The 14,026-nt window shown below is 42.1% G+C and overlaps 1 protein-coding gene across 3 annotated transcripts in view; it reads left to right on the plus strand.

Annotated features, from left to right (window-relative positions):
• Positions 1-14,026, plus strand: part of TGFBR3 (transforming growth factor beta receptor 3) — a 197,259-nt gene that overhangs the window by 149,734 nt on the left and 33,499 nt on the right. For all 3 annotated transcript variants that reach the window (XM_032303562.1, XM_032303564.1, XM_032303563.1), the window contains exons 6-12: positions 956-1,124; positions 3,029-3,176; positions 8,502-8,691; positions 10,343-10,677; positions 11,079-11,231; positions 13,530-13,667; positions 13,858-14,016. In XM_032303562.1, coding sequence (XP_032159453.1) covers positions 956-1,124; positions 3,029-3,176; positions 8,502-8,691; positions 10,343-10,677; positions 11,079-11,231; positions 13,530-13,667; positions 13,858-14,016 — 1,292 coding nt within the window. The remainder of the gene's footprint in view (positions 1-955; positions 1,125-3,028; positions 3,177-8,501; positions 8,692-10,342; positions 10,678-11,078; positions 11,232-13,529; positions 13,668-13,857; positions 14,017-14,026) is intronic.

The raw sequence follows: 14,026 nt of genomic DNA on the forward strand, positions 1-14,026 counted from the left end.
GTCGCTTTCCCCGGTGGAAGTGATGAGCAGCCCCCAGCACAATGGGATGAGGTTTGTAAAAGCACCTTATAAACTGTAAAGTGTTATCAAAACATTCGTCACCTGTGCTAAGATTGTGAGAAAGAGTGAAAGTCTGTTTCTCCCAAACTTTTTCCTTCAGTCTTCAGATCTGTAGTGTTGTGATGAGTAAATATCTCCATAGTCCGCCAGAGAATTAATTAGGTGGTTGGTTCTTCTAATAGCAAATATCCAAGGGGGGGAGCATATCTGGGGAAGAGGATAGATGGATTGATTTCAGTTTTGAGTATGTAGGCTGTGAAATATCTGTTGGATTTTTAGGTGCTTGGTAGATGGGAGGCAGCACAGGTCTGCAGCTCAATAAAGGAGTCATGATCTAGGTGCAAGTTGAAGCCCTGGGAGTGATGGAGATCATCTGGGAAGAATACGAGACAAAACGGGGATTGAGGAAGGAACGGAGTTCTCAGCCTCGGTTTTGTATCAGAATCAGCTATGGAGCTTTTCCAGAAAGAAAGCTTCCTAAGTGGCTCCCACCCCCACCCCAGATCCTCTGAATCCGGATCTCTGGGATGGGGTACCAAATAGGTGTGCACCAAAATTGAGGATTGCTGGTGTTTAAAGAATGGGCAGAAGAGGAGGGGGCAGGGAAAGGGACAAGAGCGAGGTCAGAGGCAGTGGATGAGGACAAAGCAGTCTCGCAGAGAACAGGAAAGGAGAAGATCTGGACCCAGAGAGACCACTGGAGTTGGTCAGTAGGAGGTCACTGGCGACTGTATGGGAGGCATATCAGGGCGGTGGCTTAGGAGTTCTAAGGCGCTCCTAGGGCTTCTGGTTCCTTGTCCTGCACCTGCTCAATGTCACTGTCATCTTCCCTCTGAGTCTGGTTACCACATAGCTCTGTGGCGTGACAGGTTGTCCTGTGCTTTTTTACTTTCAGATCAAGTGTTCCCTCCCACATGCAACATAGGAAAGAACTTTCTCTCACTCAATTACCTTGCTGAGTACCTTCAGCCCAAAGCAGCAGAGGGTTGTGTGATATCCAGCCAGCCCCAGGATAAGGAAGTACACATCATTGAGTTAATTACCCCCAACTCTAACCCCTACAGGTAAGTAAAGAGAGAGAGAGAGAGTGTGTGTGTGTGTGTATGTGTGTGTTGAACTGAGAAAAGATGAAAGGGGCACCTGGGTGGTACAGTCAGTTAAGTATCCAGTTCTTGCTTTCGGCTCAGGTTGTGGTCTCCCGGTCATAAAACTGAGCCCCATGTAGGGCTGCACGCTCAGCCCAGAGTGTGCTTGAGAGTCTGTCCCTCTCCCTTTTCCCCTCCCCCCACTTGCTCTCTCTCTCTCGCTCTCTCAGATAAATAACTAAATAAATAAAATCTTAAAAGAGAAAGAGATGAAACTAAAGATCTTTGCTGACTTGAGGCAGAGAGACATAGAGCCCTACCTGTGTATGAGGTTTGATGCTTTGGGTGAATTAACAGAAGTTTTGAAAAAAGGGAGTGAAGGCACCAATGGTATATTTTATTTTCTGCATCTGCCTCTAGATCCCCTGTATTCTAGATGAATTTCTGATGCCTCCTGTGAACTTCCCGGACATTAATTATAGAGGACAGAACTCACTCATGCTCCATCATTATCTCCTTGACGGAGGTTATCCCTGATAAGAAAAATTAGAAAATATGCCTTATTAATATATTATAATTTTAATAACATTCTGTTTTTAATGAAATTCTGTTCCTTGTGCATTTGCACTCCTACTTTAGAGGGGGGTGTATGTGTGTGTGTCTGTGTGTGGAGGTGTGGCCCTTCATGGTGACACACCAGAGAGCCGCTAGATGTGACCTGCCTCTACATTGTGTTCTTTTTCTCCTTCTTCCATCCTCAGCTTCCTGCCCCAGAACTAAAAATTTAACTCTCCTTGTCAGGAATGATTAGGAAATTAAAAAAGAGAATAAAAGAGGGAAAGTGGCTCTTTCTCCCACTTTAGCCTGTATTCCTGTGGACTAGTGACTTAAAATGTAAATTTATATTGTAGCGGGATTTCAAATCCTAATCAAATTTTTGCTTCCAAAAGTGAATAAACTACACATCAGTTTTGGGAAGATTCCATTCTATCCCACATGAAGAATTTTGTGGAAAATTTAAAAGAGAATGGAAATAGAAGCAATCTGGCAAATGTGCTTAGATATTAAGCCTCAGGCTTCATTTGAGTATATCATTCATCATATGCTTTACAAGTGTGTAAAACCAGGAAAGAAAGACTGTCCTCTAAATTCAGAATGACAGAAATGTTATTGTTCGGTTAAAAAAATTTCTTTTTTATATGGGATTCTTAGAAGTTTGGGTTGTGTTCATCAATTTTCCAGTAATCACTTGGTTGACCATCTGTTTTCTTTATATTAATAACTGTATATCCAGAAGTTTGGGAAAGTAAATGCAGATACGATTCTGTAGCAAATGTTAATGGCTTAAGCAAACCTTCTATTCAGATTCAGATTCTCTAGCCCTTTGCTTCTTATTTTATCTGAAGTGTCCTAGTGTGTTTTTTTACTACCAGGCCTCCCTCCTCCCTGACACCTTCCTTACCAAACTGGCACTTAAATTTCTGGTTTTGAAGGATTTTGTGCTTGTAGGAAATTGGGAAAGTTACACATTGAAGGTGTTGAAGGTTGGAAAGCAGCAACTTGCTTTAAAAGTAAACTCCTCTGGTTGCCCAAGTCCCTTTCAAACCATAGATGCATTAAGTAACCATCTATCCCCACCCCACTCAAGAAGGAGAAAAATTTTAGTGTCTAATTATCAGCAGGCATATTTGTCTATTGTTATGTAAAACCATTTTGTTTTGTGTGCACTAACAATCTGTTTTGCACATGTCATTTGCCTGGGCTCAACTCCAGCTTTTTAATCAACTGGCCAGACACTGGAAACATGAAGACTTGGAAGAGAGGAGATAGTTGCAACTTTCTGGCATCTGGGTCCTAACTTTGCCTTTGTTTTCCATTCACAGTGCTTTCCAGGTGGATATAATAATTGACATAAGACCTTCTCGAAAGGACCTGGAGGTGGTCAGAAATCTCATCCTGATCTTGAAGTGCAAAAAGTCTGTCAACTGGGTGATCAAGTCTTTCGATATTAAGGGAAACCTGAAAGTTATTGTAAGTTGGTTGAGCATTTCTTTGTTTTGATGTATGGCAGCGATTTAAACTGTGCTTATGTGTGTTATTTTTGTGAAGTTTCTGCTTCTCTGAGCTTTGTCTGTTATTTTTCACCTTGTAAAATAAGATGCTCCTTGGTTTCTCCTAACAAGGGCAGACATCGGGGATTAAAAGCGTGGCCTCTGGGGTCAAGATCAAGATTGGAGTCCAGACTGCCATTTACAAACGGTGACCTTGGGCAAGTCCCTTAACCTCTCTGGACCCTGTTGCCTCATTTGTGAAATTCCTGAAGTGTATGAGCATAGCTTCTAGTCAGAGCAAGTGTAAAATAACGAGCACAATGGGGCCTTTCATGATTGACAGTCATCCTGTAAGGGCCTCAGTGTCATGGTACTGAATATCAGCTCTTACTTTGGGGTTAGGTATTTAAGGAAGGTGTGGAAAATTGGGCTGACCCCAGTTCATACTGTTGACTTGTCTTTTTGAGATAAACAGAGCTGTTCACGTGTCTTTTTGCTTGCTTCTAACTTATGAGAGAGAAACACTGATAAAAGAATCATGCTAATGGAGAGGTTAGCAAAATGACACAGGAAAAGTAACCCCAGCCTATTTCCTAAGCATTATTTTCATGAAGTAAATACACTTAAGTTTATTTGGTTGACGTGATAGGCAAATACTAGCTAGTTTCCTGAAAAGTTGAATGTTGAAATTTAGTAAAATAAAAAAAATTTTTTTTTAGGTTAATTCTTTTTTTTTTTTTAATTTTTTATTTTTTATAAACATATATTTTTATCCCCAGGGGTACAGGTCTGTGAATCGCCAGGTTTACACACTTCACAGCACTCACCAAAGCACATACCCTCCCCAGTGTCCATAACCCCACCCCCCTCCCCCCAGCAACCCTCAGTTTGTTTTGTGAGATTAAGAGTCACTTATGGTTTGTCTCCCTCCCAATCCCATCTTGTTTCATTGATTCTTCTCCTACCCACTTAAGCCCCCATGTTGCATCACCACTTCCTCATATCAGGGAGATCATATGATAGTTGTCTTTAGGTGGGGGGGGGAGTGGGGGGAGAGGTTAGAAGGAGAAGGAGAGAGAATCTCAAGCAGACTCCGAGATGAGTCTGGAGCCTTACATGGGGCTTGATCTCATGACCCCAAGATCATGTCCTGAGCTGAAACCAGGAGTCGGATACTTAACCAACTGTACCACCCAGGCACCCGAAAATAAATCTTTTTCAGATATGTGTAAGGAGATAACTGTTTGACAAAATACTGCACAAATCACATTGCAAGTTAAAGAAAAACCTCCCCCTCCTCATTTTTAAGAATATAATTACCTTATCTTTTTTGTAGATTTAAATTTTTGTGCATTGTCTTTTTAAAATACTGTGTCCTCTTCCTTTTCCAGTACCTGCATTGGATCAGTTGGAGAGGATTTTGTTTTCAGTATTTGGTGGGGAGGGATGCCTTTGGTCTTTGTGTTATTTATTCATGGCACCTTTAGTGTGATCCAGTAGTGAGCAAAGCCAGTGCTCCCTTAGGTACCGTCGTGCATGAACACTCACCAGAGGCAGCAGGCAAAGCCACGAGCATACACATCTTAATTTTAAAGTAATCATTTCTGGTTCCTGTGGGTTTTTTGTTATTGTCGTGTTTTTTTTTTTTTTTCTCAACTTTTGAGAGGATCCAAAGAAACCATCGTGTATAAGGGTGATCCATTAATTTGGTGTCGAGAACAAAGCCCAGCCGTGATTTTCTGAAGTCAGAATTGTTCTGATTGCTTTCCCTGGCATGGCATGAGGGGTGTTGGTGACCTGGGGTGTCTACAGCATTTGCTGCCTGGCACACCGACCAAATGTTTTTAATTTTCAGAATAACAAAAACAGGAAAGGGAATCATGCTTTGAAAGGCGAAAACATACGGTACATTTTAATTCCCTGCTGGAGTTGTGTCAGTGTTCTTTCGGCCCTGACCCTTCAGTGGCTCTTTCTGTACCTGAGTATGTGTTCCTGGAGTTCACTGTGAGTGTCCTCACTTTTCGTATGAATAAGAAAGGCTGGAGTTGAGATTGCTCATCCCAGTGCAAGATCTGTTTATATTCCCCTCTTTGGCTGTACTCCTGTTCCAGGCCAATTTTGGACAATGCATGACAGCATTACTAAACAATTAGGTAATGTTGCATGATGTTCTTTTTTATTCTCCCAGTCAGTTTCATGCTTTGTGATTTCCTAACTCTCAGTGTCAGATGTGACTTCTGCCTGTGCTGTGAGGAAAAGGTACCTGCTACTAAAAAAGCATCCATTCATGCTTAGAAAGGGAGAAGGGTTTATCGTGGCCTTGTCCGTAGTATTTTCTTCAGAGACGACCTGGTAGATTGGGAAGAACCATGGTTTTGGTTCCTGATGGGGCTGGAATCAAATCCCATTTCTGATTGTCATTCCTCTTAGTTAATAGTGGGGAACCCAACTAAATTCAGGGTGTGTAGCCTTACCTGTGAAACTGGTACTCACGTGGGAATTCTTGTGAGATATGGCCCAGTGTTTTCATTCTTTCGTTCATTCATTTAGTTCTTCAACAAACGTTTGTCAGGTGCCTCCTGGGTGTTTCATTTAAGCACTTGGCACACTGTGTGCATGTGGTGGGTTCTCAGCCATACAAGCTACTTCTGTGCTTCTTAGGTTCCCCTTCTCTAATCAGGGAATAGTAATGCCTATCTCTTTATTTAGAGGAGAATTAAATAACATATGTAAAGCTTCTAACAGTGCCTGCCACAGACAAGGGGGCCATCTTCCTTCCACAAGCAACTTTTCAAAAGTTTGTCTAGAGGAGCAATTAACAGCTCTAAACAAACTGAAAAACAAAACGTAGATTAAAAGAGTTGTGAGGAACTTGATAGGGTAAATGTAAAGAGCCCCCCTTAAGCACGAGTTCCATGTGTTTGCTCATAGGGGGTGGGGCATGGGGCAGAATGCACCCTCCAAATGACAGAACGGTCCAGAGATGGGCACAGGCAGGACCGTGGACAAGAACAGGAATACAAGAAGCACCCACATTACCATGCCCAGCTCTGGCTCTTTATTCACATCCCTTATGGACTGTGTACAGTCACTTTGTGGAAGAACCTCCAAAACATAAAAGAATAGATTGAGGAAACTTACTAGAAATTTTCTGTTGTATTATTTCAAATGGCATTAGCACTTCCAGGTTGACGTTGGCCAGCTTATTCTTAGAAGAGACACGTTTTAGTCCCAGTGGGAATATGCATTACATCTCTGAGCACCTCTCCCTGTCCACCATCAGTTCTGATGCAAGTGTGTGTTTGGCAGTGGAAGGGAAGTGGGGAGGGTGGTGCTTGGACTTGACCTAGCTCATCATCCTTCACAAAGATGTGGCTGAAACATGGTGGTGGGATTTGGAGATCCCCCCCACTCCCCCGAACACTCCCATTTGAAGTAGCTACACTGAAGCCTTGGAAAAAAAGCCTGGGGACTCCCAGAAATACAGGGTGAGGATTTCGCTCATTGCTGGGAAGGAACCGGCTTGCCAAGCCTTGCTGTTTTACAAATGTGTAGATAGATTTCTAGCCTTGTAAGTCCCGAGGCGTAATCAATATGAGTTGTACTGACAGCTCCTAGATTTAATGTGGAAAGGTGTAAACAAATCATTCCATATTGGTACCAAAAAAAAGACAGGTGGCAGTTGTGATGATAGTCTTCTGGAAATACAGTATTTTCTCAGCTGTCCAACAACATGAGAGACTAGGGCAGATGAGGCCAACCAGTGCTGGGGAGGCCAGTGTTGCAACTCCAGCCAATCAAAATGACATGCTGCTTTCAAAGTCTAGAGACTGCGCCTAGGAAACTAAGTTTGAAGAACTAATTGGATCCTTCTTTACCTCAGTTTAGTTGTTTTTTTTTTTTCCAACCTTTCCTTCCCCTAAAGCATTTTCTCTGAATCACACCAAGAGCTAGAATATTCCAAACCTGTGAAACTGAGTTTTTCACAGATGGCTGCGAAGCATGGTTAAAGCTCTGTTTGGTTCCTTTGCATGCATGATTGTGACTGGCCAGTCGGGCAGTTTCGGATAAGCACTTTGGGTAGCAGGAAAATGTAGCGGGGGAGATCATCTGAGCTTTGAACTGAAAATATGTGTCCTCAGCCAATATCCCACAACCAAAGAGGCCAAGAGAACTTAGAGCCTATGAGAGTCTTCTATGGTTTTACAGTGGGAAAGGATTAATATTTAGTCATGTTAGGGGCAAACAGAATGGGAAACAAATGGGGAATTTAGGAAAAAATGCTGCATGTATGCAGGAGAAAATAATTGGGCATGGAAATTAAAGTGATCTTTATATGGCATGAAAATGGTCTAATCTGCAGGCTGGAAGAGCTTTCCAGCCTTGTTGGAGCATTTGTTGAAAATATGGTGCCTTCTCCTTGGTGTCTCCCTTGCAGCATTCAGCTGACATCCCCTGCAGCATTCAGCTCACTATCTGACAAGATCACTACCCTGGGAGCCAGGTGGTGTGGAAATTTACCATCCGTGTCTTGGTTACTCAGTCCTTTCTTGGAAGGATTTCTGTCATTCACTTTTAATTTTGTAGCTAACTACCAAGTGAAAGTCACCTTGTATAGCTGGATAAAAATATTGGTTCTCAGAGGGATAAAAACATTGGTTCTCATATTAACTAATGTTAATATATTTATATTTAAAATAAAATCTAAGCATAGTCACTTAATAAAATTGACAAATGAATACAATGACAGGATCACTAAATTGAGTATAAATTACAACTGAAATACCAACACTGGTTCACCATAAGGGATTTAATAGTCTACAAAGATGAGATGGTCTCCATAGTGAAGTAACTAGATTGTGCCTTCTGTCATTTAAATCTAGGGTATAGGAGATAGGATAGAAGGATGGATATATTTTTGGCAGTATAACATGTACATCTGTATACTTTATACATCATTTTAAATAAAAATAAGGGAAAGTTTGGTATGTATGTACATATAATTTAAACATTAACTGTAGGAACATACTAGGTGTACACCCTATGTAGCTACTTGGTGATCATTGGGTTATTTTTATCAATATAAGCCACCCAAATGGCATGATCAAACAGCATGAATAGATTTCCCTTAATCTGCTATTAAAGATTTTCATATCAGTGTCCTTAGCCCGAGGAAAATAGGGATCAAAAGAATACATAGTTCCTTCATCTACAATATAGAATTTGTATGTTTCAGATATTTAATTCTTACTCAAAGCACTGTTTAGTTATAGACTCATGAGTGAAATTTTGCTATTATCTTCAGGCTCCTAACAGTATTGGCTTTGGGAAAGAGAGTGAAAGATCCATGATAATGACCAAATCCATAAGAGATGATATTCCTTCAACCCAGGAGAATCTGGTCAAGTGGGCTTTGGACAACGACTATAATCCAGTAACATCATATACAGTGGCTCCTGTGGCTAATAGATTCCATCTTCGGCTTGAAAACAATGGTAAGTGTGATTTTTTTTTTTTCCCCCTGAAGTAAAAATATTCACCAAATGAGGCTTTCCAATGAGGAACTCTCATTTCAGCTTATATAGTGCTGTTGTTCTGTTGTAAATTTTGATGATTCATTTGACTATAAAGCTTAAGGTTATCTAGCATTGTGATAGATTATTTTGAGGAAATGATCTTTGGTACAGATTTTTTGGTAACAGAGTTGATTGCAAGTTGGAGACCTTCATTATAGATCACATAATTTACTGTGATTACATTAAGAACAAATTAGCCTGGCTTCTTCTCTCAGAAGTGCCTACTAATCACTACAGCTGACATACAGCTGTCCCTACTACAGGGGTGAAGTCCTAGGGCAGGCTGTATCTTGGAGGACAGTAGTCACCAGGCACTTTTCTCACTTTCACCAGTGGGCACACAGGAGTTCTTGCCCCCGCTGGGTGGAGCAGAAAGTGGAATATGAACAGGTTCGTGAGGTTTTTCCAGAGCCTTACACCTAGTGAGACTCAAATCCCAAGTTTTCTGCTCCCCAGACCTGTTCCTTACCCCAGTGGTATCACTACCAAGCAAGCCTCAGTACGGGCCATTTATTCACTGTTTGAGGAGGAAGTTGCTTACCTCTGAGCCTCAGGTTCTTCGTCAGTAATATGGGAGAAAAAAATAGGCCCCATCTCAAAGAGTTGTGAAGGTTTCTGTCAATATACAAATTAAAAACCCTCCAGAGCTCTGATTTCTTTTGGATCCTATGGCTGGGCCATCTCTTTCCAAAAGATAGTATTGAAGGAGAGTTAATGTCCTCTGGTTGTCTTCACTCCCTGCTCCCACTGAGGTGGGCTGACCTCAGGCATTGGCTTTGAGACTGGATATAGACAATAGTGGGAAAAATTTTCTTCCCTAAATTGCTGAAAATAGGACAGAACACAGAGCATTCATCATGTCAAAATATGCCTCTCTCTTTGAAGGAATGTGTGCCTAAGCCACTGTTCTTGTCAGGACTAGGTTCTAACAGGCCAGGGTGCCCAGATATCTGTTAGAATTTAGCAGGCAGAAAGGAGGTAGCAAATAATCTTAAATTGCCAATACCATTTCAAGAAATTAAAGACTTCCTAGATTCAAGGGAGATATTTCATTGGCACTTGAAGAATATTATTGTCCCAATAACTTTATCAAATCAGATTTTTATAGCTTATAGAGCCTTAGAAGCTGTCTAGTCCCATGGTTCTCAACCTTGGGTGTACATTGGACCTATACAGAGAGCTTTAAATGTGTTAATGATCAGGTGCCGCTCCAGAGAGTCTGATTTTTATTTGACCTGGTGTACAGCCTGGGTATAGGGAATTTTTCTCAGTTCCCAAATGATTTTAATGTGTAGCCAAAGTAGAGAACTCCTGGTCTAATACAACCTCAATTTTAAAAATTAGAAAACCAAGACACAGAGAAATAAGCCATGGCCCAGTGCCACTCAGAAAGAACACGAGGACTAGAATTCAGGCTTCCAGATCCCCATCTCCTTTACACATTGCTTGTTAAGAGTAATTTTACACACGCCCATTCTGTGCTAGTTCCTCTTGTTCTTCCTGCTAATGATGATGACTGGGGCCTGGCATCAGATACTGATGATGTTTTGCCTTCTTCTGTCACCCTCAGAGGAAATGAGAGATGAAGAGGTACATACCATCCCTCCTGAGCTACGGATCCTGCTGGACCCCGGCACCCTGCCTGCCCTGGAGAACCCACCCATCCGAGGAGGGGGAGGCCGCAATGGAGGTTTCCCCTTTCCTTTCCCTGATCTGTCCAGGAGAGGCCAGAGGGAAGGGGGAGAAGATGGAATCCCCCGGCCAAAGGACCCTCTCCTCCCCAGCATACAACTGTTTCCTGATCCCAAAGAGCCCGAGGAGGTGCAGGGGAACGTGGAGGTTGCCCTGTCAGTCAAATGTGACAAAGAGAAGATGATCGTAGCTGTAGAAAAAGATTCTTTTCAGGTCAGTGCAATTTCTTAGAGAAGAGAAAGCCACCTCCTTTCCCATCTTGCCCCAGGGTGTGTGAGTTAGTTCCTTCTCCCTCTTTCACTTTTGAGCTCAGGGGACTTGATTCTGTTTGCTTAGTTGGATGGACTCACTTCCCCTTGGCTGTGATTCTCACTCGGGTCCTGTTGTTCTCAGTTGAGGGGGGTTCCAGATTCTCGTGTGTCAATATTTTGGTATTGAATTTCCAAGGCCAACAAACACAATCCTGGGTATGTTGGGAGGAAGCAAGGGGGAAGGGAAATGCAGGCCTCCAGCCACCAACCCTGTATGGGGAGACCCGGCAAAACGTGCTCCCTTTGTGCGGCAGATCTGCCTGTGGGCCCCCCCTTTTACATCTTTAGTGGTGGTTGTTTCAGGCCAACAGCTACTCAGGGATGGAGCTCACCCTGTTGGATCCTACCTGCAAGGCCACGATGAATGGCACCCACTTCATTCTGGAGTCTCCGCTGAATGGCTGTGGGACTCGGCACCGGCGATCAGCCCCAGATGGTGTGGTTTACTATAACTCCGTGAGTGTTCTCCGAAACAAAGCTTGGCCCTTTGCCAGAGCCTTGCTGAGTGTTACCTTAAAAATAGCCTTCAAGTTTCTATGACCATGAGCAGGGGCGTAGACCCCAGGCCTAAAGAAAGCCAAGCGCCAGTTCTCAACAAAATGGGATGTACTCTGACCCTCAGTTGTCTACACAACTGAGCTAACCAGCTCTGTGGTCTCTGTGGCCTCGTTTGAGTCTTGTCCAGAGGTGGGAGGGCTTCTCCCTTCCTCATGAACAGAAGAACCAAGGGAAATCCGAAAAGGGTCCTCAGGAAATGATTATTTAGTCTCTCTCTACCTCTGGGAAAGATCCTAAACTGAGGCAGATCTCCTACTTTTGACATTATGCCGAGGGAGATTACATAGATTTCCCCCAATGGTAGTCCACTGCAATAGCTAACCTATACTTTCCAGAAATCATTCTTGTCCGCTCATTCATCTGAATCGTCTTTCTTCGATTAAGTCTGTTTTTGCAGAAATACACACTAGTCTGTGACTATTAAAAGAATTTGAAACATGAAATTTCAAAAGCACTTTATAATGTTCGTTTTGCAGCTCAGGTTATACTTCTGACAGTACAGTAAAAATAAGGCTTATAAATCCCTGAGTTCAGCTGTGGCACAGGACAGGGAGGGTGCGACTGTCATTTGTGTTCATCCCACTGCCCTGCGGTAGATACACTTGACCCATCCAGAAGAAAGACTGGAGATCAGGTGTTTTGTCAGTGTGGCTTACATGGGCACTCACTCTCCTATGGACCCAAGTTTATTATTCTTCAGACTCAGAGTGTTTGAGCTGGAAAGAACCTTAAGATGATCTCATTCAACTTCCTCATTTCACAGGTGAGGAAATTGAACTGCTGGGAGTTAAGAGACTTGCTTAGATTTGAGGAACTAGTTAAGTGCAGAGCCAGGACTGAATCCAGCTTCCTGACCTCTCCTCCACTAATCTTTCCCCTACACCAGGCTGGCTGGCCCAGCTCATCTCCCTTTGTTACTGGAATAATTTATTAGCTGTTGAGCTCTATGATGAACGCCCTCCTGCCAATTCCAACACTAATTTTCTTACATTATCCAGTTTTTCCAGATATAATGAATGGCATATATTACTGATATTCTTCATTTTGGAATTTTAAATTTATGGCTAAATTAACACCAATAAGAGGCTATGGTAATCTGTTAAGTTTAAAAAAAAAAAAAGGTAACTTCTGGCTCAGAAGAGAAAGGTATATCTTAAGCCCTTGAAATACTTTTCTTCTCATGGGTATGATGATGATACCTAGAGTAAACAATGTCCTAGGTCCTTGGCTTCAGTTCCATCAATACTTCCTTCTTTGGAACTGGTAAAGAATGGAGAGGTGGTTTTCCTACATTCTCTTCCCATTCTGTTCCCTTCAGTGATTATTGTAGCTGTTCCAATTATAACTGTAGCAATTTTCTGACTTAGTATATATTTTTGTTTTGCACCATATTCAGCAGTCTCAGCCCTTGAAACAAAACCAAACAAAAAATGTGACTATCCTATAAATGCAAAGAAATTGGGGTTTTATTTATGGAGTCATGGTCCTCACATGAATTTTTCATGTTGTCTAGAACTAACCTAGGAATAGTTATTTCAGCTAACATTAAGATAGATTGTCATAGATAAAAACATGGTTCTTTTCTGCATCCGCACACCACACACAAATATACGGGGGAGGAAATGAGGGAAAGATAGAGATAGACGAGTACAGAGAAAAATTGAGGAGACTGGCTCAATAGTAAACATTAGGTACTTTGTTTCTAACTCAAACTTTATACAAATCTTGATGGATACAAATAAGAAAAGCTCTTTAAATTAGTCCGCCTTAGTATTTGTTAGTATTTTTGATGTAAAGAAAAGCCCTCTAAGAAGCAGCCCCCTTCCCTCCAGTGTAGACTGGCCTACTGACAGCCCCATTTGGCCCTATTTCGGTAATTGGTGTTTTCCCACTGTTTGAAACAAGTCTTATTTTTTCATGAGGAAAAATACATATTTTAGTTCAAGTCTTAATTTGAACATATGTTGGGTTTATCTTTCATTTTTAATCTCTTTGAAGGTAAAAATCCTCAGAAAACATGGAGTTTTTAATCTCTTTGAAGGTAAAAATCCTCAGAAAACATGGAGTTTTTGAGGTTTTTTTAAGTTCCGATTTTCAGTTGGCATCTGAATTATACATGGGTGTTTGTGTGAGGTAGAACCAAATCATGTGTTTTGGTGTTTTAACGACATTGTCTGTGCTTTCTTTGCCTTTTAGATTGTGATACAGGTTCCATCGCCCGGAGATAGTAGCGGCTGGCCAGATGGTTACGAAGATTTGGAGTCAGGGGATAATGGATTTCCGGGAGATATGGATGAAGGAGATACCTCCTTCAGCCGACCTGAAGTTGTCATGGTATGTGCTGGTTTGCAGCAGGTAGTTTGTGAGAATGTTGTCTTTTTGGTTAGCTTTAGTTAGGGACTATTGAGTGGGGGACAGGGAGGGAAATGGGTGTTAAAGACCAAAGCTTACTAAGTTCCGGGGTCTTCACCCTTCATTTCACTGTGATTTATCTCTGTTTTGTTTGTTTGCTTGCTTTCCCCAGTTTAATTGCAGCCTGCGGCAGGTGGGGAATCCCAGTAGCTTCCAGGACCCACCCAACAGAAACATCACTTTCAACATGGAGCTGTACAACACTGACCTCTTTCTCGTGCCCTCTCAGGGGGTCTTCTCTGTGGCAGAGAATGGACACATTTATGTTGAGGTATGAGACC

This window comes from Mustela erminea, chromosome 10 (genome assembly GCF_009829155.1).
Source record: "Mustela erminea isolate mMusErm1 chromosome 10, mMusErm1.Pri, whole genome shotgun sequence".
NCBI classification, from domain to species: Eukaryota; Metazoa; Chordata; class Mammalia; order Carnivora; family Mustelidae; genus Mustela; species Mustela erminea.